The sequence below is a fragment of the Tyto alba genome, unplaced genomic scaffold (genome assembly GCF_018691265.1).
Source record: "Tyto alba isolate M040663 unplaced genomic scaffold, T.alba_DEE_v4.0 Super-Scaffold_38, whole genome shotgun sequence".
Classification (NCBI taxonomy): Eukaryota; Metazoa; Chordata; class Aves; order Strigiformes; family Tytonidae; genus Tyto; species Tyto alba.
Window position 1 is genome coordinate 33,890,474 of NW_024881313.1, and position 27,340 is coordinate 33,917,813.

The window sequence follows — 27,340 nt, forward strand, 5'->3', positions numbered from 1 at the left end:
CTAAGTAGCGAGCAGTGCAGTGACAAACTGGAAACATAGATTTTAACACAGACAAGTTGATGTAACACTGGAACGAGCTGAAAGAATACCCATTGTATTAGATTATCTATTTCTTTCCTAGTGAAAGGACTAAGCAAAGTATGCTTCAGTGTGTTTCTCCTGAGAACTGAGCTTTAAGTTCAAAAGCATTCAGAACCAGGCTTGAGCCATGGAGTCCCATTTTGTTTAATTTCTAATTTATGCTGAACAAATAATTGCTCGGTCTCGATCGCTCCGTTCCAGTTAAAACCAATTTGAAGTGTCTTACAAAATTCTTATTGGGCTACACAAACTGTTATAAAACCTCTGCTGACAGAGATCAGATAAGTATCAGCACAGACAGAATAACTAGGATTTCCTACTCTATTTAGATTTAAACCATAGAAGAATAAACACTGTGCCCGTAACACAAGAACATGTACTCAAAATAGGGTAGTTAAACCCTGGAACAGGTTGCTCAGATGTTCACAAACCCCCATTCACAGAAAATTGAAATTGCACTGGCCCTGAGCAACTAGATCTGACTTTGAAGTGAGCCCTGCACTAAGCAAGAGTCTGGACCAGAAAACTCCAGAGGTCCCTTCCAACTTCAGTGTTACTATGATTCCACGTTCTCTGACATATAAATGGAAAGCTAACCTTGTGAGATGAAGTGGAAGAGTATGTAAATCAGGACTACCGCAAACATTCATAAAGATGTTAACAGCTTTTATTTCACTGGTGCAAGGCCCGTGTGTCATCCACCACTCACCAACATCAAAACAAAACATCATCTTCTATAAAACATTTTCAGAAAGTTCAGAACAAAGTAACAGTGGCTATAATAAACTCCATACAATACTGTAAATCACTTAGTTTGTGTCATCCAAACATGAACAAATCAGTTTCTAGCATACATGGCTTTTTTTTTTTTTTCCAGAAAAAATACCAGCACAACTCCAATACATGCCTCACACCTGGAAATGCGTAACATCACTCCATGACATTGATAGCTGTTCGTGCTTAGAACTAGTCATCAATTCACCCTACCAATATCATAAAATACAAAATGATATGAAAAACCTACCTTTACAAAGTACGGTCCCAATCCTGCAATCTAATCCTTTTGGGCAGGTATCTGCATCCATTCCAACTTCCCTGAAGGCAATGTGGTATTTAGTGCTCCATTGCTAAAGATTTGATTGCAAAATCAGGGCACAAGTGGGAAAGGTTTAAATCTTTCCACAAGCAGTAAAACACTGCCTTATTCTTCTAGATTCAGTTTCAGTAGTATTTGCACAACCTCCTAAACCAAGACTTACCTATTTTCAATTACCCCACATTTAGGAAGAAAGGATAGGCTTTAAAGTAGTCAGCAGAGAAATGGCTTTTACTGAAATGACCTGGGGCTGCAAGCTGTGCTTTAGTGCACGGTGGTGATCCAAATGCTTCCAAGAGATAACCACATCTTGCTTCAGTATTTACAGTATCTGCCGCCTTCCTCTGCTTTACATGAGTTTCTTCACCAGCAAGGTATCAGAGATCTTGTTTCCGTTAGACGAGCATTATGACATGACTCCAAAAACAGGATTATGACGACAAATACTAGGGCCATACTCTTCATAGTCTTTCTTGGTGTGACATACTTGGAAAAACTCTGGCTATAAAAATATAAAACAAATGCCCTCAAAAGCGTAAGAATATATCAAGTAGAAAAAATGACAAATAAACTACTGCCTTAACATTTTTGTAGGTTGCAGCTTTATGATATTGTATTACATTTTTGAAATAGATCAAAAACTAGAAACATTAGGATATTAATACAATTAATCAATAAAAGTTTGTCTGGACAGAAGACTGCTTTTAAACACGGCAATAAGAAATCCTACTTTGGAAACAGGAATTGCTCTCATTTTCCTGTATGTGCTTCTCTCTCAGGTTTAAGACCATAGATTTGGATCTTATATTCCTGAAGTCCTAACTAATCCCCAGTGCTGACTTAAAGAATAAAGGAACTATATTGTAACTATCATATAAAAACTACTTCATATTTATGTTAAATCATGACATCCTTATTGAAGTAAAGCTTCTACTTGCCCTGTACAAATTTTACTGAGATAAAAGTTGGGTAAGGATTTCAGAATGTGTCACAGTTTAGGCTGTCACAATGAAAAGGTTTAAAACTTAGTACTCAGATCAAATATAGCCAAAAAACAACATGCAATAAAAAAAGTTAAGAACAATTTTGATAAAGACTTACTGTTGAAGCCAGCATGGAACCACCAAACCAAACTGCGTAACGCTGCATGTGATGTGTTATCACTTGAACTTCAACTGGCTTGGGCTAAGAAAAACAGTTCGTATTTAGTTGGTCTATATTTTCTGGCAAGATCCTTACAAACTGAACATGCTCAGACCCAAACATCTTTGCCCCTCCATTCACATTGCTCTCTCACACTTATTACACAGTCTGCCATGTTCCCTAGGAAACCAAGTCATGAAAGTCTTCATGATTAGTATGCTGAAGGACACAACAGTTAAAACCCTCTTGCCTACTGCTAAGATCACATATCTCCTAGAAAGGAAACCAGAATTACCCTTAGAGACTGCTCACAGTCACTTTAAGATTCCTGTAAAGACATGTCACACATCACAAGGCTACCACCACATTTAACAACACATACATATATACTACTCACTTTACAACACTGCATTTTCACTAGTGAGGTAAAAGTCTTGAACCTTATTTTTTTAACTACTCATGCAGTTAATGTACTTGAAATGCTTACTTACTTTTATCCGACCACCACTGAGTTCCTCACTAAGTCGCAATCTCGCATCTACTACTCTCTTCAAATCCCTTTGCAGTCGTCGTCCAAAGTCCCTGAACATCGTGGATCCTCCTGAGAGGACCACATTCTGTGTGAAATTAAATACAGATTCTTTAAATCCATCTTCAGGCAAGTTTCCCAAAAGCCAACACTGCAGAGGTGACTGTTTGGAACTTAACATCATCAGGAAGCTGACAAGCTACACAGAACACCTTAAGCATTGCTTCATTTCCATAGGTCCATGTCCCCTACTTTCTTCCCCCCCCCTTTAAAGAAGAGAGTTATATAGAATATGTTATTACAGAAGAGCAGGATTCAGTTAAAATGGTGAGCACAAATAAGACACTACATCAAGAAGTTTCCCAGGGATGCTCACAGTAAGCAGTTTTAGCTTTCATATGAAATAAGGCTCCAGCCTCATCATGTTACTATTAGTGTCTCTGCAAAAGCTCTAAAGTTATCTAGAACTCATTTTTTTTAATTTTAAGAGTTAAACTTCTAAACATAGAAAACAGCAAGTCCAATGATTCTTCAAAAAAGTACAACACCTCCAGAGAGGATTGCAGTACAGAGAAAGATAAAATGCCTTTCATTCCTCTTGTCTACACCTGCTTGCCTGGTATTCCTTAGTTTTCAGGCAGAACCAAAAGCCTCTTAGCTCAGACTTGTACTTGGATTTTGAATAGGGGTTTTAACATGTCACATCCTTAATTATGATAATGTTGCAGGGTCATAGACTAACACAGAAATCATTTTAAAGGTGAGAGGATTCAAAACAGGAACCCTGGAACATAACATTGGTGGCAGCAAAAACACAGTTCATAATCAGAAAAATGAACTCGATGTGACAAAACTGCAGGCATGCCCTTGCATATTGCTGCAACTGCAAACCAAAGTGCCAATTAGTGTCTACTAAAACCATTTATATGCCTTAGACACATGCCCACAAGCAACTCAACCGAGATCAAGAGTTCAGTATACACAGGTCAAAGGATTATCATTCAGTAATGGTTTTTGACACTGCAGACCAAGACTGTGCACGTAATGAAAGAATCCCCGAACCACTGTTTTCAGTCAGGAAGCCTGCACACAGATCTGGAGAGTCAAAGACCTGCATAATAAGCGTTCACACTTGCAGGGTGCAGAAGTAACTGCTTGGATTTTAAGCAACAGATAACAAGGAAAATCTTGTTTGTAACTTGTAAAGTGAGAAAAAAGCTGTTGGTTTATTAACAAAAAAAAATCTCTGCACACTAAATCCATTACAGTAGGAAAAACTCATTTCTTCACAGCTTCAGATATCTACAGTATAAAAGAGTGCATAACAAGGCAGGTGTACTTAAAAGAAAAGCACGTAGCCCCGTAACATTACTGAAGCATTTCCCAAAAGAAAGAGGAGGACAGAGAAGAGGAAAGGAGCCAGATGTATAAGAAGGAGCCAGAAAACACAGTTGGTCCTAAAATTAAAGTAGGAGGGAGATTCTTCCTGCTCCCCTCATACACAAGAACATCTCTTCCCCTGCCTCAAGGTAGTCATGCACTCCACATGAGAAAAAAAAAAAATTGCTAATATATAACCACCAACCTCAGTGATGAAAGAGCAATTAAAAAGATGCCATCAGAAAATATTACTGGGAGAGAATGAAGTTGGCAAAGACAGTGCAAGCAGTAATTCTATTCAAAGCAAATTAAACTTCGAGTATACTCCATAAAGTGGACAATGCAAACACTAAAAACGCATTTCAGAACACACTTGAGAATAATTGTTTAAATACATCTGAGATCAACTCATGCAACTACAGAGTTAGAAGTAACACTAGGAGGATCTTTTATCATTCCAGGCTTAGAAGCTAAGAGGTCACACCTTCCTCAGATTATGATTATTAAAGTACTTCTATACACTGAAATAAGTTTAACAATAATACTGGTCAAGAGGAACAGAAGCACTAGAGTACACTCATTGAAAAGTTTAGTCATCGCATTATCACCTATCAGGACAAGCCAGGCCAAGCAGAATTTTGGATAAGTAACTAGGTGACACCAACTGCAATTATAAGATGGTTAATTATACAGTTCCAGTTCCCCTGCTCCCTGCACTTCTTGTCAGCATTAGGCCAGATCTGTGCTAAGTCTTTAGCAGAAGACTGCTCATGTATGGGCTTCAGTAAGTTATCACAAGTCAGCAGGTCAGAAGCCAGGTAGTCTTCATTCACAAAGAAAGCAGAATCCATACACATTCCCCACCCCCCAACACATCCAACACTTACAAAGGACCCAATGAAGATGGGAAAAGGTCAGATAAAAAATAATAATAAAAAAAACCAAACAAACAAACACCAAAAAACAACCAAGAAACCACACACACCCCGCAGAAAATACCTTATCTAAAATAACTGAGTGTAAAACAACACAATAACTCCAGTAACTACTTAATGAAAAACATAACAATGAAGTATGCTAAATACATCTGTGCAGAAAACTTACTAGTGATGTTTGGGTTTTCAGCCTGCTTGGGAATTCTCTGGCCTCCCAAAAAAAGACATTAAGGAATTTAGGATTTAAGTACGTTTCCAGCTGATTCTTAAACAAGACTTACTCTGATCTTACTCTGCTCAAACTCACTTCACTGGTTTAGCAGCTCTAAGCAGACCACAGATTTCACAGCCAACACTGATCATCATACCACCTGAAAGAAGCTCCAGCTGATTTTTACTTTTATAGCTAACTAGTTGAAAATTTAAGTTGTTTCAAAAGAATGCATTCCTTTAGAAGAGAAGGATGAAGACCTTCCACACACCTGAAAAAGTTAACCACAACAAATAAATAATGAAAGTATTTTTCCATTTCTGGAAGGAAGGTGGGGTGTGCACACCAATCACCTCAGAGGGCTGGCATGAAATTTCTCACTTTCATCCATACCCCTTGCTTCTTATGAACTCTAGGATATTGAGTTTCTCCCCATACCATTTCTTGTATTATGCCTGCACAGTGTATGCTGCAGAGATATGAAGCTGTCTAACAAAACAACCCAACTACTGTAACAGAAATCTCTATCTAAATAAAGTTTAAATAAAAATTCCAAAAAGTTAAATCAGCTTCTGCAGAACTCAGTGCTACCAAACACCAGGTGCTGAACTGGTTTGTGCATCTTTACACCTCACTTTGTAACATGGTATCAGCACACTCTCAGCAGGACACTGCAGACTTTGCAGCACCAAACTGAGAAGCATCCACTGCTTTTCTGGTAAATACAAATTTCAACAATGCATCCCAGTTTCCCTTCCTTCCAAATGATAACCTAAATTCAAGTTGTTTAACATGACACAACCACACCATCAGAGATGTAATGAGAGCAATACGGGACTGTCAGTAAAAATTATTGTGGGTAAAAACTGGAAGGTTCACAAGCTGAAGCCAAGCACTCCATGAGCAAGTTAATCAATTAATCTGCATGCCTCTTAATTTAGTTAAAAAAGGGCAATATTTGCCAACATTGCATGGAAAGTATAAGGAGAAATAGTATACATATCAAAGAATAAATACATTACAACAAAGTGAATGCATTGTGAGAAACACCTTTTAAAAATAAGTTTAACTTTTAATGATGAAGAAACAATTTCTGCTTCTTTAAAATCGATTTTCAAAGTTCATTTAACAGTTCGAGTAACAGCAAAAGATTTCAGCATGACTTATGGTCAAGCTGTTCCACAGAAGTATGCCTGCACTGAAACACAAAAGTAACCACAAAATACTGCAGACCTATTGAGCTGCTGTTAAACCAGCCAGAATGGGTAAGGCTATAAATTTAATTACAGCTGTGACAGGAATAAACAGGGCTTCTCCTCAGTACTGCTGTGCTATACTAACAGTGTTAATTACTTGGGGCTTCCACTTGAGGTAGCAGGAGTACCTTTCCTTTCCCAGGTCTTATCATCAGTGCCAACATGATGCAGATCTCATGGCCTGGCAGCCTCTCCAGCCTTACCTCACCCACAGAGCCTCCCCGCTCTGCGCTTAGTAATCAACAGCAAATGTTGTCATTATGCTGAAGCACAGATAAGCAAAAGGCAGTTGAACCCTATCCAGTCTTCTTCTTGAGGATACCTACGATTTCAGGGAGGAAAGGCAAGAATAGGGGTTGATACAGCAAATAAGCTGGGCACCACCATGGGCTGTGTTTGTCTCCGCAGCTCGCAGATGCCCAGCTGGACGCCGCACAGCAGTCTGACAGCGCCATCTACACACCACGCAGCGCACAGGAAGCTGTTTTCACACAATTTACCAGCAATTCAAGTTAGAAGAGATGTTAGGGGGATGTTTACCACCCCTTGAGCCTCCCACATCTCTCCAGGCTTTGAGGATGGTTCATTACGAGCTGGGGAGACAACAGTTTAACCTTCCAAGAGAACACTGATAAAAGTGCAGTCTGAATCTTAATTGTATCAGCAAGCTCAAATTCACTATTGTGCACAACAGCTGCACACCCAGATAAAAAGTCATCTTCCGTAAGGAAAAAAGAGCCAATAACGTCAAAATTCTGTCTCCATGCACCTGCATCTCCATTGAAAACCTGGACGATTTATCTATAATAAAACACAACACTTGCCAATACACTACAGTCCCCACCTCATGCAAAGTTTTCAGCTCAGGAAGCTAGCTTAAAAGTTTGAGGTAAAGGATATTACTACTTGATCCATCATGATTTGAAGCATGAATATTTAAATATGCTTGGCTAGGATCTTTCAGAGATATTTCTGGCAGCATTTACCCAGTATCAGATGTCACTGATCTTAAATTCTTTCATCCATATATTTGTGCCAAAGACACAGCAGAGTAAAGTTGAAAGAAGTCAATTTTTGGGACAGTCAATGACCCTACACTTCTATCTGTTCTACTGGGAGAAGGAAGAGACCTCAGAGCTGTCAGCACTGTTCTCATCTCTTACCATCTAAACTCTGGAAGTATCTAGGGAGAGACTCCAGATGGGGAAAAAGAAAGATGAAATAGAGTGTGGAGTAAAAGGGACAGTTTCTGAACCTGTTACCAACAGAAAATACCGTTTAGAAATTCTGAAATCCCTCTGTCCACTTTTAAAATTATTATAACCATATTCACTGTTAAATTCAGCTACTCTTTTTTGACACTAAGTGTCAAAACTCATGCCCTAACTGACAAAATGTTAGTACAAGTTTCAGAGCATTTCCAGGTTGAAAAGAGATTTTAAAATAGCAGCTAGTATTGAAAGCATCCAACACTAGCATCTGTTGTGGCTACACCACAGAGCAGATGTTCCCCACTGATGCAAGCTGGGTGTGCATTACTTACACTGTATTTAGTAGTATGGTCGTAGTAACTTGAAAGCCAGGGGAAGGACCACATTCTTCTGCAGAGCATAGTCCCCATCATGCTACTGCTCTCTCCCTCTAATTTCTCTGCATTTGTGTGATATCAGCTATACTATATATATATATATATATATATATATATATATATATATATATAAATATAAGAAGTATAAGGAAAAGTTGCAGAACAATATTTTGAGAAAAAAGGAAGACAAATTCTCAAAAAGAAAAAAAAAGAACTAGACAAACTACACACCATTCTTCCCAAAGAATGACAAGAGTGATGCAATGCTGCACCGATCCCTCAAAAGTATGATCGCATTTCTAGCTGCGTGCATGACGGGTCATTTTTCAGTGGAATTCAACACAGAGGCATGATCAACATAGAAAGGGTGCCAGATTATTTCAAGCATGTGGTAAAATCCAGAATTACTCCTCTATCATTTCATCTGAGCACCCACTTTAAATTTAATTCCACTTTCAGAAGATTTGAGTTTGTTTTTTAAAAAAAAAATAAAAAAAAAAAAAAATCCATGTTATTTCTTCAAATTTCAATGCAATGATTTCAAACCCAGAAGCCTACCTATCTTCTTCCATTTTAGCAGAAAACAGCTCATCCCAAGCAATCCAGAACTCTCAACTCAGTGTTGAGAGGCACAAAATAAGAATTTAAATCAATTCTTCCAAACAATCACATTAAGATGGTGTAATCAGGGGAAATTAAGAGTGCATTGCTGGCAACTGTTATATAATTAAAAAGGCTTCACCAGGTGTGAAAGAATGTTTGTACATGGTATTGAACAGTTCCAGGCTATGGGATCTGGCTGAAGAAGTCCTACTGGTCCTAACATCAACATAAGGTAAGATAACTGGCCTCCTAAGAGACATGTTGATCAAACTGGGAAACAGGGATACTGGCAATAAAACTAAAAAAGACAAATACCATTGGGCATCAAAAGATGAGTTGTAAAACAAGGCTTTGGCTGGCCACCATGCAGCACTGTGGGCAAGTGAAACTGATAAACCACAAAACCAAAGAGAAAGTATGAGTGGATTTTTGTACCTATACACTGTTTTAAACAATGAGAAGTGTTCATCCCTTTGCAATGATCTTGCAAGACAGCAACTATTAGCATTCAGAACTACTGACATCTCTTGTTACATTCATCAGGTAATTGTGTAACCTTGTTACATTGTTTTTTCATTATACTTACTTACTCAAAACAAAGTCTCAATCAGTAGCAAGCCAAAGAAAAAATAATTGCCTACTGATTATGGTGATGAAAGAGTAACTTAACCTCAATTTTTAAATACCACTTTCTGGAAATCAGTACTAATCCATACCCTACCAAGCAATGAAGCTATTGCTCTATGGCAGCTTTGGTCTTTCAGGGAAAAAAAAAAATCACAACCTGACACTAAGAGTTTCCTAAAATCTTCTGCGACATACCTGAACTTGAAGCCTTTGAAGACATCCACTGCAAAATTCACTCCATATGAGCTTGTTGAGTAGTTTAATTTCCCATTTTAACCTGCTCCACAGATTTACTCTGAAGCAGGATGTCTCATTCTAGATTACAGAGTATATTTACTAGACAAGTAAAACAGACTGAAAAATTTTAATAGTTATAAACTACCCTGAGATACAACTTAGTTGGAACTTAACGGTCATTCTAATAGGTGAGGAAAACTACCATCTTTTACATGAGCAAGTAAACCATTCCATGCCATTACTTTATGTCGTTATTTCCAACAGGGCACTGCTGCTGCAGAAGCAAAAAACAACCAGGAAGCATTGGATGTGCTGCCAATACAGAGAGAGCTATCCATAGGCTATGCCTTTCAGTCCCTTCCTTTCTCTTTCTTAAAGAGTCAGTGACAATGTACTCTCTGGAATACACCCTGGGTAAGCTTTAAGCAGGCCTAATTATTGTCTCCTGAAAGATTTTACATGTTCATGTACTTTAAAACTGGGTTCAATACCTGGTTAAAACTTCAGACTGTGGGCAGATACAAGTCAGGACTATGAAAAAAATACATGGTTTTGAAATCTCTGCTTGATAAAGCAGGCAGGAGAGGGGTGTGAGAGGGGTGAAACCATGACATAACCCTTAAAATGAGCAAAAGCCAAAGGCCTTCATGCACAAGAATTCACATTACAAACATCAGATACAAATAACATCCCTCTGCCTCAGTTCCTCAGGGGAAAAACTTACCTATGTATCAAGCCACTGTTACAGATAACCCTTCTTTTGAAAATAAAAAGCAGCAAATATCAAATACTCTTCATTCAGAAGTGGCATTTTGTTCAAATTTAACTTTATTCAAAATTTCACGTTTCTCACAGTGGGGGAAGTAGTAGCTACCCATATGCTTCATGATACTGATGCTGATATTTAGTCTTACAACAGGAAGACCATACCTTATATAATGGACGCCGGACATCAATGGGACAGTTCTGTATAACTTCATCAACTACATCCGAAATGGATTCCATAAAATCAGGATTAGCAAACTAAAATGATATAGAACAGGCATTAGATTTTTCATCCCAGGAACGGACAACCAAAAAAGCAGAAGTGAGACTGTAGAGAGATTTTGTAATAGCACTTTTAAAGGGGGTGTGTAGGAATCAAAGTCATATTAATCCTGCTCACCACTTATTCTACATTGTAACAAACCCACTTTTGTACAAGGGAAACGAGAAGTCCTTTTTCTGCTGAGAAATTCAGATTCTCTTGGTCATAAATTCACTGTTTATGCACTATGGACCTAATATTGCATGTGACATGAGTTTGAGTTCTCCAGCAATATTAAAAACATACTGTTCCTGTGCAATGTAGGCCTGTCTTTCAAGTGAAATCAAAAATATTAGTATGCAAATAGGCATGTTCTCCTGTAAGAAATTTTCAACCCTACTAAAATACGTTAAATTCCCATCAAAAAGTCAGATTTTTTTCCAAGCACACAAAATCTCTAATATTCTAAAAGGCATAAATACTGTAAGATCTTGAGTGGAAGTCCCCATCAGTGCAAATGTCCATATTTACAAATACTAAAAAGTCAGGGTTGCTATTGCTAGAAAACATTCTTGGACTAGTGGCAATTTTCCACTTAAAACTTAATGTGAGCTTTAAAAAAAAGAACAGTTTGTAGCCTAGGTTTTGTCCTTTCAGAGATTAAACTTTGAGAAATTAAATGAATTATCAATACATAATAATATAATATTATACATATATTATTATACAACTTTAAAACTTTCCCAAAGGTGTAGAATCTATTTGGGGTTTACATCCTAAACAAGATGAAGTATCTAACTGTATGAATAACAAAAGCCAAAACACAAGTATACATTGAATTGAAAGAGAAATTAGCAAAAGAAGTTGGCTTGGAGATCAGGAGCCATAAGAATGATGTGAAAAATCCCCAAGAATTCAAGCTAATTTCCATAATAAGAATTAATCATGCAAGAAGTTAAAACATGAAGCCACATAAATTAAAAGAGAAGAAAGAAGCAGTGTTGCTTGAACATGGAGAGTTCTCATCTTAATAAACTACAGTCTGAAAATTTCACATGAGCTCTCCAGAAAGATATTGATAAAATAGCAGGGCAAAAGGAATAAGTAGAAATGAGAGTTATGGCATCCAAAGCAGAGTATAACATGCTCCCAGAATGGGGACAAGAGAAGTGACATGTGAAATTGCAGTCTGCTAGCAAATACCATATGGTTGGAAACCAGCAAGTGAAATACCTAATTGACAAAGCAGAGAAACAATCTGGATGACTACAAGCCCCAAAGCCTAACTTCAAGAGTATTAAAGACTTCAGAATAAATTTTGTAAACTGAAAAGAGGAAAAGATTACAAGACAGCTTTACCAAAGGCAGCTTTTACCTAGCTAACTTGACACACTTTGAAGTGAGGAGTTAATGAAGTCCAGCGAGAAATTCTCTTTGGATGCAGTTCGTATCATCTAGTGTGTTTTTCTTGTCTAGAAAGTCAGTTCACTTTTTTTTTTTTCAATACAGAGCCAAGAAACTATCAAGAAATGAAGAAAATGGAAATTAGTCCTTTATCCTGTTCCTAACAGTCTTTGCAGGGACTATGGAAAGAGGAGCTATTAAAATGATGTCTGACATGGAATTCAACATCTCTCTGTAAGATCACATGGGTAAACAGCAGGGAGGAGAAACTATCTAGTCCAGAGGTTTAATGTTGGCACAAGATCAGATGGCCACAAACTGACCACAAAGAGATTAAGGTTGGAATTTAGACAACATAGGAGAGAATGAGGATTTTTAATATTCTTCCAGTAGCAGGAGGATAAACAAAGGGAAACTTCACCAGTGTTAATGTGCATCTTGATTCAATTTTTTAACAGCATTGCAGGTTATGGGCGCCTGCAATAAAGTGGAGTGCGTAGGAATGGAGGGGACCTTCTCTGCTATGCTGTAACATATTAAAACTTGACCCTTTCCTCTCCCACAATATCCTGAAGCTCACTCAAACTAAACTACCAAAAACCAGACAGACTAGGTATTGTAATGTTTCCCAGAATTGTACATGTTACTTATGACCACACCAACAGAGATTTCAATGGACTTCCCTCAAAGACAAATTTAGCATCTATGCTTTATAAATTGATTCAGTATCAAGAGTCAGTGTCCAATATTTAGAATTCTATCAATGCAATGCTACCAGAGTAGTGCCCAGAGAGATTAGCACCATAATCAAATACACAGTATAAAGACATACTGGTTTAAACCAATGCTGAAGGAACGAAGGAAAATACTATATAAAAATCTGCAAGTTCAAACAATTCCTCCTCAATTTTAGATTGTCTTTAAAGAAACAGAATAAAATGTTTTAAACATTATACGGGACACTAGAAAAATATTTATCTGCTGTGCTCACGTTTTTCTGTGCTGGTTATTAGAGGCTGTCCATGGCTTCCAGTTCAGAAACTTACTGGTATCTTCCTTCCACGTGATGGCGCACTGGCACCAAAGATGACAGTACCTCCCTCCCCCACCCCCCCCCACCCAATAAAGTTTCTGTAACTCCCATATCGCTAGTCCCTATTCTTACCTCAGGATGAAAGAAAATTTCAGGTCCAAGGAACCTTTCATAACCAACGTCTATAACAAACTTGGTTTTGTTGATTGCATTGATGCCAGTATACTGTTTGATCCATTTTCGAGGATCTCCATCGTACTTGGCAAATTCTTTCACTATGTCAGGGCAAATGTAACAGTATTTCTCCTGTTAAGAGATACCACGCTTTAAAAATTGCCAGAATTATTATTCCATCATTGAATTACAGTATAACACAATCAGAAAACAAGAATACGTGAGCATTCTTACATATGGGGCTGTTCAATAGATGTTCTCACCGAAACGACTACTGAAGACTCAGCCCTACAAGACAATGCACGTGGCCTATTTGTTTCAGTAAGATTGCACATTGACGCACATAGATTGGTGCCTCTCAAAATGAAAACATCACAACCATTAGGTCTGTGATGATAGAGTTCAATGGCAAGCTTTCATTGCAAGATCAGACCCCCACAATCACCGTACTGATATTGCATTCATTTATTTTTTATTAAATTAAAAAGCAAATTTTAAACAAATCTGCAGTTTAAAATGCTAATTTAATCTCCAGAACATAGTCACTCCAAACAGTCTAGCATTAAGATTTTCTTCCTCTTTCTCCTTCCCCCGCACTTGATTGGATAAACCACCAGAAGCTTGAGTAATTACAATACACTGCCTACATTTGCATTTTTAAGAGAGCCACTGGCAACTTGCTAAAGCCAAAAAATCAGCTCAAAGAGTTTTATTTACGTATTTAAGAAGATATAAAGAAGGGTGTACCTTTATGGCTTTTGCTGTCTCCAGAGATTGTTCAGGAGGAATTCCCACCTCCCTTTCCCTTAGGAGCTGTTGAATGAAGTAAGTAATATCTCTACCTGCAATAGGAATATGTTTGATGCAACTTCCAATTACATAGCCTTCTGCCTATGTAGGAGGAGAGGAAAAAAAAAATATTCAGCAAAAACCTACTGTGTATCAATAATTAACAGCAAAACTAACACTCATTTTTATAATACATTGTTCTGATTTTTAATTCAAGTAAAATCTTGAAACTGCAAAATTACTATAAAAATGTGCAATCCACTGCAGAGTGGATATTATTTTTATTTAAAAGACCTCAATTACCACACAAACAGATATTGGTTGTCTAATAGATATACAAGTGATTGACAAAAAAATCTTGTACACATTAGGACACAATCTGATCAGATGGTTCCTTTTAGGCATGATCTGAAAAGCAAGCGTGAAATAAATAGACCACTCGTGTCCTGTTTGAGAGTGAAAAAATAATAGGAAAAAGTATAAAATTTATTAAAATACTCAGACAAGAAAAATCAAATTAGAGTAGTATAAACAACAAAAGCAGACATCTCTCTGCTGAATTTTTTTCAGGATGTATTTACTGAAAACACTGGTATTACTGAGCCAACATTACATTCTTCCCTTGCTTTTTTTAAGCTTTTCAGAATTTCAGATGGTAAATGCTGTTTTTTCCCAGCATTTTCCATATGAAGAAAATACTGAGAAGACCAGGTTAATACCAGAATGCAAGATGAAGTTAAAGAGAATAATTTTCATTTCTAAAGTAACTGATCATTCAAGCATACTATATGCTTCAGAAATATATGAAATGACATCAACAGAAGTCAGCATGCCCAGACAATTCTATATTTTTAACATCCTAACATAATTAAGCTGTATGAGATCAATCATTTATATGAACATGCATTTACACAAGTTTGTAGTTGTTTCCACACAAGCAGAGTTCACTAACTTTAAAAATGCAATACAATAATATAAAAAGCACACATTATCAGCTACATTAAACAATCAAAACACAAGACATCAAAGTCAGGGCATTTCTTGTCAGACATTGGTGGTATGCAGGAGATCTAAAACCATGATAAGCGTTAACATTAAACAGAACTGAGGCATCACAGTAATGGAAGACAAGGTTTTACATAGAAATAGCCTTTAAAAGATGGCCTGACGATTCCTTACTGTGACCTTACTATAGTCTGTGTGCTAAATTAATTTCATAAGTAAGTTCACATAATAAAATACATACTTTTCTAAACAATCATAAGGGAAGAAAAAATCCCAAATAACCAAGCAGCACTACAAATTTTAAAATAAAGTTTAATTTGACACTTCTTTTTTAAATCTATAGCAAACAAATCCTGTACTTGTCCAAACCACTGATAACTTCAAATTGCATCCTGCTACATACCACAGGAATTACATGGGTCACTCCATCACCACTATCGATGACAATTCCAGTCAAAGTACGTTCTCCAACCTGCCGTGATGTCCAAGAGGCAGCTAAGGCCAACACTGCCTACATGAGAAAGAGTTTACATTTAGAAGCAGGCAGAGTGTGCTAATTTACAATCTCAGAAAAATCTATTTCAAACATTTTAGACATGTGCATAAAGACAACTATACACACTGCAGCTATACTATACTTTAGAAGTATATATTCACTTTGTTCACCTGAACAGCAATGTAGAGTCCTGGTATGTTAAAAGATTCGAACATGATTTCTGCAAGATACTCTCTGTTTTCGGGTGTGTTCAACGGAGGCTCTGTCTGCAAAAAAAGAAGAGTTTTGAAAAAGCACCTCAAGAGAGTCCTAACAGTTCATGCATTGATTAGCTTGGTATGGTAAACAAACTTTTAAAATCCTCAATGCACTCAAAATAAAAAATTTCAAACAGAACTTAAACAGTGATTGAAGCTTTTAAAAAACAAAATCCAACCTGCAGTAGCATGCATCACAGAATGAACAGAATTTAGTTATAATGCAGCTTTATGAATTACTTTCTTCTTCCCTCTCCTCCCACCCCCCACCGTGGTTGCTGAAGAAATAAAAGACATATAGAGAGAAAAATCCTTCAACAGAGCTACTTTTGCTTGGAACATTACTTAGTTTTCCTCTTACAAAAATATTTTCTTACCCAGTCTCATTAACTCACCATTAAAAAATAGTGATCTTCAGGTTCAGCTCGTAAGTATTTAAAAATGACCTGCTCCATGAATCTCTCCATGAGGTCCCAGTCTTCAACAATACCATGTCGTATAGGCCACTGAAGCAAGAAAACTTGTGAACACTCTAGACCATACCAAGGATAAACAAACCCAGAAATAGGAACAGTTTAAGTCCCCAAACCCCTCCATCTTTTGCAAGAATGAAAACATCTCATCTCACGATTATGTGATGAAATCCTCCATTCTAATTTTAATTTAAAGGCACTATTTGAAGTTATCTCCTGCTCCCAGGTATTTCAAAACATAATTCTATCTTTCAGGACTAGAAGCCAGAAGCCAGATTCTATTCCTAATACTGCTATTACTCTATTGTGGCACTGTGTTTTAATCTTTCTACAAATTTTATCATTTATAAAGTTGAGAATCATACTTGGCTTCAATATGCTTTCCAATCTATAAAAAGAAATAAAGACCATATAGGCTATATATTTTTCAACAAAAATTCTGGCAGGGATTATGTTTACATTTTGTTCAATGTTAAGAACACAGCTGACATTTAAGTAATACAGTAGGATGTATAAAATATGATTTTTTTCCACATAATTCATAAGCCAGTAACATTTTGTAAGTACAAGCAGTCCTTTACTAGGGTATGGAAAATATGATTCACAGAAAAGCTGCATTGAAGACAGCCCTCCACAAAACAATTGTGACATTCCCTGAAGCAAAAGTATCCAATGCATTCCCCAGTTCATATGCCATGTTAAGATGATACACTTTTAGCAAGAATTTAAATATTCAGTGTTTATGATTATTTTAATAGCTAATAATTTTGAAAACTGAACAGCTGCACTGTATCAATGGATATTTACTCAAGGGTTCAAGCACCAATCATGCCGGACAGCACTAATAAAACACACTTTTAAAAAAAGATAAAGCCAGGAACTAAACCATGCAGTTTGTGAACAGCAACAAAAATACTTCACAAAAAAGCAAATGTATTTTAAATGACTGTCAAAAAGTCCTAGAACATTATATAATAAAAATGTGAAATTTTGGAAACACTTCTTAAAAATACTCAATGCTTACCTTTGTAGCATAGGTAGGTTTATCTATGGCTTCATCTCCTATGAAAAAGTCCAGATCATCAACACCTTTCATCACCCTCCTCTGAGCCTGGTCACCTACTTTCGCTGATTCTCGGATTGCAATACCTTAAAATAAAACCCAAACAAATCAAAACAAAATGAAAACAGTTAAATACCAAGTAATCAATATTTATTTCCTTAAGGATTCCTTTCCAGAAATAAAAACTGGGATACAGAAAACAGTTTCAAGAAAGTAGAAATTACATAGGCGATCTATTGGCAAGCCAATATAGCAGAGTTCATTCTCACTGCATCACGCAGGATTTTGGTCACTCATCCCTCATTAATGTAAATAATAACTCACAGGAAATCTTAAAAATGTATTGTTACAGACTACAGCAGCCACTAAACCTATGCAAGTGCAGCATTCCACTGGAGATACTCTTTAAGCCAGTAAGAAACATGATTTTCTGAGTTTCAATTCTAGAATTAAGAGAGAGAGAACAGGAAGAGAAGAAAATAAACTATCTACCTCTGAAATAACTATTGGAGTAATTATCCCAGGTGGTGAGGAGGAGGAAGGGGGAGGGGAGAAATCAATTTGCAGTGCTACAGCAGAATCTTTGGAGACACACTTCCCATTAGCAGGCCGCAACTATCACTAAAATTACTAGATGATGACTGCTATAGGCAAGAAGATGAGACAGCAAAAAAATCAAATCTGGGGCAAGCTATAAATAAAAATGGAATAAAGTACTCTTAAAACACAACCTTATTTATATACAGTTTTCTTTTAATAGGTCATAATCAGGATCTAAACAACATACAGTAGAAAACGCAGAGTAGCCATGCATCATCCACAAATGTGCCAAGTAGTATCAGCACCAAAAACTGACAGGCAAACAATTGTTTTGGAAACACACCTAAGCCCCAATAACTTTATAGTTTTATAACACAGGGTTTATAACAAATTCACAGGAAACTCCTGCTATCCCACTTCTTTAACATAAGACATTTAAATCTTTACCAGTGGTTTAGATTTGAATTTTTTACAATACTTAAAATAGTAAGACTATAACCAGTACTGCAGCTACACCTGGTAAAGAGCATGTCCCCCTCAGGGCGGGGGGTGTCCACCTCTTTGGCTCCTGCTTACCTTTATTATTTCCTTATTTTTATACCTTCCACTGTGAGTAGCTACAAGACAGCCCAGATGTATTAATAAGTAATTAATTGATGAAGGCCACAAAAAGTAAAAGGCAATCTTTAACATAAGCGGAAATAACCATGAGATAACGGTTATCATTACAGACATAAATACATAGTCAGTGACACTATTTATAAATAGATATCACGTTTGAGATAAACTATTAAGACAACAATTAAAAACAAGAACACCAGAAAGGTATGTTTTAAACAAGTTTAACATACAAAAAAAACTAAGAATAAATCTGCTCAACAAAAGCATGTTAAATGGGTAAAACCATTTTAATTGGTAAACACACACCCAAAAAGAACATTTTCTAATAGGAACAACTTTTTTCAATAATAAATTGTCTACAGTCCCAGACAATGTAAATCAGGCAGACACCACCTGCACTTTAGTACTTAATTCGATTGGAAGCCTTCCCCAGATTATCCAGGCAGTAACCATGGTGTCAGGTAGACAGGAGGTAAATTGCATTCTGTCTGCTCAAGAGTCCTGGCAGAAAAATAATGGAGATAAAAAGGAAATTGGACTGGAGTTCTCTTCATCTTTGTCATAGCAACCTAGAGCTGATTTAATGAGCAACAGTCCCAGCTAACTGCAAACAAGGAGTTCTGTTTAGCTACACTCTAGCCAAAGATGCTAACGCAATGACTATCACTTCCCAGATGGACAAGAGACTATGAAGGCTGAGTTGGGAGTTGGAAAGCACGCCATTTACTCATGAAACTGCTCAGTGATAGCCGTATTAGAATTTGGATGGACAAAAAAATTACTCACATGATGGGATAATGAACTGAGGTTCTGTATTTCCTGCATAGCCAAGTTTTGTATACCTACAAAAAGAATGATCACAAGGTCATTAGATGCACTTAGATGTAAAAAAAAAAAAAAAAAAAAAAAAAATTTTCAATTCACTACACTTTTTAAAGTGAAGGCCAACAATTGCATACAACATCTATATTTTCTGGGTTATGCTTTCAAGTATCATCCTGCTGACAAGAAAACTCAGAAGTGGTAAATAATTTAGGTGTTATTTATTTTTCAGACACCTTCAGCTTACAAATTTTGGTAGTGTTGTTTCTGAACTATGGAATCTGAAAACTCGGCTCCTACTTTCTCCATCTTGTTGACTAGCTATGATGACAAGATAGAGGTGCCACATTCTACCCTTTGGTAAAACAAGGGCTGTGCAGATGGTACTTTCAGAAAGCTACCATGACCAAAGATGTCATTAGACTTTGCATATTTGTTTAATATTTTCAAACACACATATGAAAAAAAAATCACATATCTTAAGTACAAACCACAGTTCAGCACTCTAGTTGCAATCCTGATACAAAACCCATTCGTGCTTTAAGCAAAGCACTCTGTCACAGGTATACTATCTGTGTGTGGTAATATATACACACTATGCTAAAGTAAGCATACACTGATAAAATGCTTTAGAAATGGGCAGCAGATGGTATGAAGCATCATCCATCTCTTCCAATATACATATAATATCTATTTTAACAAGTAAATGATCAAGAGAAAAAAGGAACTGGTAACTTAGGGAGGGAAATAAAAGGAATTTTCACACAAAAACTAAAATCTCTGCAGTGTTACTGGCTAGTTCAGGTCTTTAGCAACTAGAAGTAATTAACATCCTAGACTGTGAAAACCAGCTCTAAATCCTATAGGAAAATTTAAATAATTCAGAAACAGTTTCCAAAAAAAAAAAAAAAAAAACAGAAAAAAAATCCAACAAAACTAACTGAACTGTTGCAGAGACTGAAGTCTTCCTCTAATATTGTCATTAGACTGGAATAGAAGTACAATAGCATGATTTGAGGCAAATTAGCATTATTCACATCCATTTTTACCATGAAAACCTAAGCCCTTGACATTCTTAAATGGAACCAATCATAACCTATGTCCTAAACTGAATTTAGGATCTTTGTCTACAGCTTACTCTCAATATTTGCAAACAATATTATGCCACTGCTAAAGCAGAGGGTTGCTTCTTCATTAACAGCTTAAACAGTAAGTTTCCCTTTATGGAGTGTTTGGTAGAAAAACACTCATTAAGAGTCAGTTTGCTTAGATAAAGGAATTAAATCAAAACTGAATTAGCAATGACCTTGGAATTTGAACACTATATTTTCATCATCTCTTCAAAGCCATAGCTCCAATAGACTTCAAATAATAGTTTAAAAAGTCTTCTTCCCCTAGGCTAAAAAGACAAGGCCTGTGTTTTGGGGGCAAGAGTTTGTTGTATTTTTAATGATCTTTATATGGGCATATGCTTCCAGTGTAATCCAAAATGTTTATGCATACATTCTGTGGCTGCCAAAAAATATAATCAGGGCATTAGACTGATTTGTAAAGAAGGTCATCACTAGTAAGAATTCTTTTTATTATTATTATTGCATAGTTTCCTCACATTTTAGAATAAGGCCTACTTGGGTAATTTTGTTAAAATATAACAAGCAACAACAGGTGTTACACTTGGATTTAAGATGCACTACAAGATACTTCCTCTTTGGTTCTCTCTCTAAAATGGGTTTTGCTCAAATGCACATAGCAAGGACCTAGTTCTAAGACTAGAAATGGCAATCAGGCAGAAACGGTCAATACATACATATATACACTTATACCTAAGCATGTAAATATGTATATATATTTTTTGTATGCCATTTTTATATATATGTGTGCATATACATATATTAAAAAATTTAAAGGTTCCTGTGATATAAACAGAACTCATTTCTTAAACTAAACTCTGGCTGAGAGGTAAATTCAGTTTACCATCTTTTCCCCCTCTACACACATGCTAAACTCACACCCACTCACAGTATCAAAAAGAAAACACTCTTTAAAAGTCAATCTGGACTATCAGTCTGCAATAGCTTTACCCTACCTCTCAAGTAGGGATCAGATCTCCCTATTAGAATAACTTAAGAAGTTACCAAAGGTCTATAGGTCAAATATTTTGCCGATTTATTTTTTCACTAGCTGAATTAACCCCAGTTAAAACTACGGGATAAGCTTATTTCTCAGGATCAATGATAGATAGTTCTCTTCATAGAACACATCTCACAGAAGGTAACATCTGGAAAGATTGCTTTTGCATGCTGTTAATCCATACTAGAACTATGAGAATAACTAAATTCTTAGCTGAATGTTGAAGCAAGGAAGTGGGGAAAAAAATGCTATTCAAAAAAAAAATAATCTGTTTAGGATCAAACAAGAGACAGACCTGAACAAGCAGACATTATTTCAGGTGTTTTGACAAAAACAGATGGAAGGGAAACTCAAACTACTCTCAAAACCACTGAGGAAGAGAAGGAAAAAGATGATGCAGCTGTGCTGCCCTTTGTTATCCAGTAGCCTATTCACTCTGGACATGGCAGTCTTGGTCCCAGATTTTTTTTCTGCCCACCAGGACCCAAAGACATGCCACTTTCCAGAGCCGTACCCAAGAGTACATTAAAGTGTTTGGGTGAGCCATTTCCAGGACCTCCTATAGAGACTGTTCCCTTTTACACAAGATATTTAAATATTCATTGACCTGAAAGGCTCTGGACTTAAACAGTTAGAGAGGTTACCTGGTCTCCGGTCCCTTCTCCAATGAATATTTAAGCATCTAAAACATTATTTTCTTTCTCCTGGGTTACAGCCTAGCAGGCTAATGGTAATGCAACGTCTTGTGATCTATAAATTACAGAGACAGCTGTAGGGAACATGTAGATAATCAGTATTCCAACTTAATTTCATTAAAAGTAACAGATTTATTGCCAGTGAGATAGGAACCTACTGGAAACTCTCCAAAATACAGGATACTAGAGACTGCATTAAAGATTAGTAGAAAACTGATCCAATAGACTAAGGCTATTTTATGCAAGGGGATTTGAAAGGACTACTCATTTAAAAAAAAAAAAATCATCTGAAAATTATATATTGTTGAAACAGCAGTTTCTAAAAATAAAGATAATTCCCTACTACATCCTGTTTTCCCCAGGTGATTAGTAAACAAATCAGTTTCACTAGCTTTTGCTTGAGGAGTGGTAAGTCCTAAACCCCTTCTTTTCTGAGGTCCTACCATGAAAAAAACAGAAAATCCCACGTAGAAAAATTACTGCAGAGATGTACAAATAGACTGAACTTGGAAGCAGATACTGCAATCTCAACTATTTTAAATAGCAGGGGTGTATTTTGGAAAATTCTTACTAAAGCATGAGTACAACAGAATTTAGGCATATACAAATCACAAACTCAGGCAGTTGCTTTATCCATCACAAAATACATGACATCCAACTTTTTCTCTTGACAAGTATTCAAAAGGTCAAAGCTCACGTGTGAACATTTTGCCATTTCCTCAATTTCTATTGCTTTTTGGTCCAGATGTTTAAAACAATGTGTTTACATCCACAAAAAAAGCTCTGAAAAGATACATATGAAGTGACTGGAAACAGCAAAATGCTTTAAGAAAGTCCTGTAAACAAACAAAAAACAACCTCTCGAAAGAGAACACTTACTCTGACAGCCAAGATGCTAAATAACTAAGTTATTACTGCCAGAACACCTGTGATGCCATGCTGCCACAAACAGACTGTATTATCATTATTACAAATATGCCTGAGAAACTCACAACACAAGTTCTTCATAAAGATGTGGAAAGGTACATTTTAAATGAAAGAGGATGTGATTGAAGGAATGGAAATGAAGAAAGAAAGGATGAAGGAAGAAATATCAAACAAAAAAAAAAAAAACTGTTACGTCTGCCCAATTTACCTAAGAACACCAGCAGCCACTATAGGAATAAAGCGTACCTTAGAGCTATTGCTCTTTTTGAGAGTGTAGCACTTTACAGGACTGAAGCCTGTGATTATAAACAACAGTTAAATTAGCCCAGTCTCCTTAGACCCAGAACAGCAACTACAATAATGCCTGTTCACAATTCACACGTGTAAAGAGCATAGGTAATACCTGGCTAAAACCATCCATTTAGCATCAGACATACAGTAAGAGGTGGAAAAAATATAGCGCACACTGAGGCTCCAGCTATCTTTAATAGATCAGCAACAAGAAACACCCTAAGTTTTAATACAAGTCCAGCTCACTTCTCCCAGAAATCAAGTATTTAAGCTCATCAGTAAGACTTTGCAGAAATAATTCTACTTTACTAAAAGGAAAATGGAGCGACTTCAATAAAATACACCCAAAATAGAAGTATTCCTCAGTGTCTGCAAATACACACGCTGAAGAGAGAGATATTTTAAGACATCTTTGTTTCGCACACCCACCTACTAGCTTTTTGATGTCCCACAGCTAAATGCCAGTTAATAAAACCAGTTATGAAGTTTAAAGCTACTTAAAACAGCAACACCAAAAAGGCCTGGTACTCCTAGGAAACTAAAAATAGAATGCCCTTCTCCACAAAAAGACCGATAGCAATGCGTAAACTGATCACATGGAAAACCTCATGAAAAGAAAATGAAGATGTAGTGCTTCAAAACTGAAGTAGAATATATCATTTTCAAATAGTAATGTAAAATATTATGGCAAATTATTGCCATTTTCTGCCAAATCTATGAATAAAGAGTGAACCGTTTATGACAAAAAAAGTTCAAGTCATCTAGCCAATAGAGAAGAAGAATGTTATCATGTCCTGGTATGTTTTCTGCTGAGTGTCTGTACCTATTTTCTATAGACTAGTTCCATTTTTTTTGAGAAATTCCAGTGTTTTCCAGGACTAAGGCCTATGGCTGCAAACAACGGTAAATTAAACCAGGCTCCTTACACATAAAACAACAAAAAAAAAGTGTCTTTTCACAAACTTCTTAAGTCCCCTTACATGAAAAGAAGAAGGATTAGTGCCTGGACAAAGCACTTCACTCAGTATCTGAGATGCAAGTCAAAAAGAGTCCTTTATATACATAATGTTCCACAGTGCATGTCTGCATATACCTTTTCCTTTCCCCTATGCTTTTCCAAGTTTTTAATCTGAAAGCCCTTTCATGAATAATTTGAATGAATTGTTTGAAGCTTGTAACCCAGAGTAGATTTATTCTAACAATAAGAAGGTTTTCAGCCCACACAGAGGAAAATTCCAGAAACTGCGCATCAATGAGTCAAACTACTTCTGGCTGCTTTGGTTCAGACTCTTAATTCTTCTTGAATTCTGCAAAATAATTTATTTTAAATTCAATAGTCTCATTGCTGAAAAGTATTTCACATTTCAGTGCCCTGCAGCAAAGCCAAGCAAAAGACCCATCAGCAGAGACACCACATTGTCTCATATTAATTAAGATCATTTGGAGGCATGGAAATGCAAAGTCACATCATTTGGGAACTATCCGAATACTTCCTGAAACAAACTGGTATACACAACCTCACACACCAACTTCACCAGTTTTTCCCATGTGAGCATAGATTTTAGAAATTCTACTTAAATTGTTATTTCTCTGAAAGAACACGTTTTCTATCCTTATTTATTTTGTACAACTGTTGGTCAGCAATATCTACTGCTGGTGCAACACTCAAATCACTCGACAAACTGAGAGAAAAAGGAGGTCTTCTGCAAAGGACACACATTGCACTTAGTGCATTTTCTGGATTTTGTAGTTCATACTGTAGCCTTTTTAAAGAATCCACCTAGAGTTCTCATTTCTCTCCTTGATAAACTCTTCAAAACTGTCAAGTAATATACCTATAACACCAATAGTTCTCGGGAGAACAGATATTTAAAATATCTTGAGCAAATAAATAGAAGGCACCTGGGAAACTACCAAAGAACATGTAATACACAGGCAGAATTCCATGCAAGATGGAACCCAGTCTCTATTCTACTCCCAGTTTCCAGCTGTGGGCTCCAGTATTACCCACTGAGGGGATAGAGCTGATTTCTCATAGGATAAAGTAACAGAAACAGGACAAGAGACCTCTAAAAGTTCTGTGACCGTTTAATACAGACTAATTTCAAAACATGAAACACTTTTTAAGGAGAAGGCAGTGTGACACCACATCTTTGGAAAGTGCTTCTTCTGGCTATCTAGGGGGTTGGATTTCTTGTTTGGTTGGTTTGGTTTTGTATTTGTTTTTTTTCAGTTGGCTCAGTTTTAGAAATTTTAAAGGTAACATTTCAAGCATTAAAGAAATTAAAATAATGCTGCAAACTCCCCACAGAAGAAAATTCTATTATTGAAATAAATTCATGCAATCTATGACACTGAGGCAGAGTCTGACAAGTAAAGTTACTGGCTGAATAGTTGCACATGGACTAGTGTCTCCTCTCCTCCTCAGAGCTGTCCATAACTTGGGCCAAAGGAAAGATATTAGTAAAAGCACACCACATATTCATCATCATCTTTATTACAGCTCTGACACCTTCCACTCCTGAGGCACAGCAGAACTGGTCTATCAGATGATGAATGGGTCTTCTCTAGCCACAGACGGGTAGGAAAGACCTGTTCCTGAAACACCTCCTGAGGACAGCCTCTCCAATTTTGGTTCGTTTTAATCCTCAAAAGACTTGAGTTACAGAACTTGTGGCTTGGCTAAACGTAGAATAAATCTCACACTGATTTGACAAAAGCGAAGAAGGGATGACCTAAGGACCAAGAAATACCACTAGTACAAGACAGCCACCTCCCATCCCATTGCTGGCTGGAGGTAATACCTGGAAAGGTTCAAGATGTAGCACATGCTGTCTAGAGGCACAGCCAGATGCAATCTGGCAGATTGCACTGCGGTCCCAGCACTGTGCATGAAGGGGAAACCATAGCCCAGCAAACACACCTCACCTTTCTCTGGACCCCAGTCAGTACCAGTTCACAGCTCCCAGGCAAAGCAAACATGTCCCCTTTCTCCAGGCAGTCACTTGAAACAAGCCATCCCCAATTTCAGCATTTTAATCATACGATAAAGTCAGAGAAGATGAACAAAAATTGGATCCAAGAGGAGAAAAGGGCATGTAGAAACACACCATCTCCGGAGGCACACGGCCTGCCCGGGGCACAGCAGGACTACCCTGCTCCGAGCTCCCAACGAGAAGGAAGGGCGGGAGGAGGAGGAGGAGGACACTCGGTGGAGGGCGATGGGCAGCAGCAGCCGCCCCAGCGGCCAAGAGGCCCGGAGGGGAAGGACACCCTGTGCCCCAGGGCCGTGAGGGGACCGGCACACACGGCAGGAGCCGGGACCCGTGAGAGGGGAAGGGACTCCCCGCTGAGGCAGCGGGAAGCGGCTGAGGGGCGCCGGCACGGCGGAGACACCCGACACCCCCCCACACACACACTCCCCAGAAAGAGGGACCGGCACCGCCGCTGCACCCCCCCCACCACCCTCCCCGCACTCACCCGGTGCCTCCGTCTATCACGCAGGGGGGCAGGTAGCTCGCCATAGCTGGGGAGCCGGCAACGCGGGCCCAATGCCGCCACCCCCCAGGCCGCCGCCGGCTCCCCCAGCCCGGCGCGGCGCGGCCTCAGCGCATCGGCGGCGGCGGGGCGGCGGGCACCATGCAGCCGCCTGTCAGCGCCGCCCCCGGGGCGCATGCGCCGCCCGCCCGCCCCCGAGCCGCCATCTTGAGTCAGGGCAGCGCGGGGTGGGTGCGGGCGGTCCCGGCCCGCTGTCGTGGGCTCTGGGGATGGGTGGAGAAGCTGGTCGGAAGGCCGTGCGTGGCAGCGGGGTCGTTATCTTGTTTTGGGCTTGGTGGTGTATGTGCCTTCCTTCTTTCTGAAGGGAGTGCCTTCATCCAGGCGGGTGCCTTGAGGCCTGTCAGCCAGG

General features: G+C 37.8%; 1 protein-coding gene across 1 annotated transcript; it reads right to left on the minus strand.

Moving 5' to 3' along the window:
* Positions 1 to 730: 730 nt before the first annotated feature.
* Positions 731 to 27,340, minus strand: ACTR3B (actin related protein 3B). Its single transcript, XM_033009728.2, has 12 exons — positions 26,914 to 27,340; positions 19,355 to 19,410; positions 17,369 to 17,493; positions 16,267 to 16,377; positions 15,785 to 15,880; positions 15,522 to 15,629; positions 14,072 to 14,215; positions 13,283 to 13,456; positions 10,617 to 10,709; positions 2,812 to 2,937; positions 2,279 to 2,362; positions 731 to 1,679 (listed from the first exon to the last, which is right to left on the minus strand). The coding sequence occupies exons 1-12, from the start codon at positions 26,955 to 26,957 to the stop codon at positions 1,584 to 1,586; spliced, it is 1,257 nt and encodes a 418-aa protein (XP_032865619.1). The 5' UTR covers positions 26,958 to 27,340; the 3' UTR covers positions 731 to 1,583.

Bases quoted from the DNA above. Each gene is read 5' to 3' on its own strand.
- ACTR3B (XM_033009728.2), bottom strand. From the start codon at position 26,957: ATGGCGAGCTACCTGCCCCCCTGCGTGATAGACGGAGGCACCGG. The intron at 14,216-15,521 runs GTATGTAGCAGG...CCTCCTACATAG, and splicing joins TGACCCATGTAATTCCTGTG to GCAGAAGGCTATGTAATTGG. The intron at 10,710-13,282 runs GTAAGAATAGGG...ATATCATTTTAG, and splicing joins AAATTTTCTTTCATCCTGAG to TTTGCTAATCCTGATTTTAT.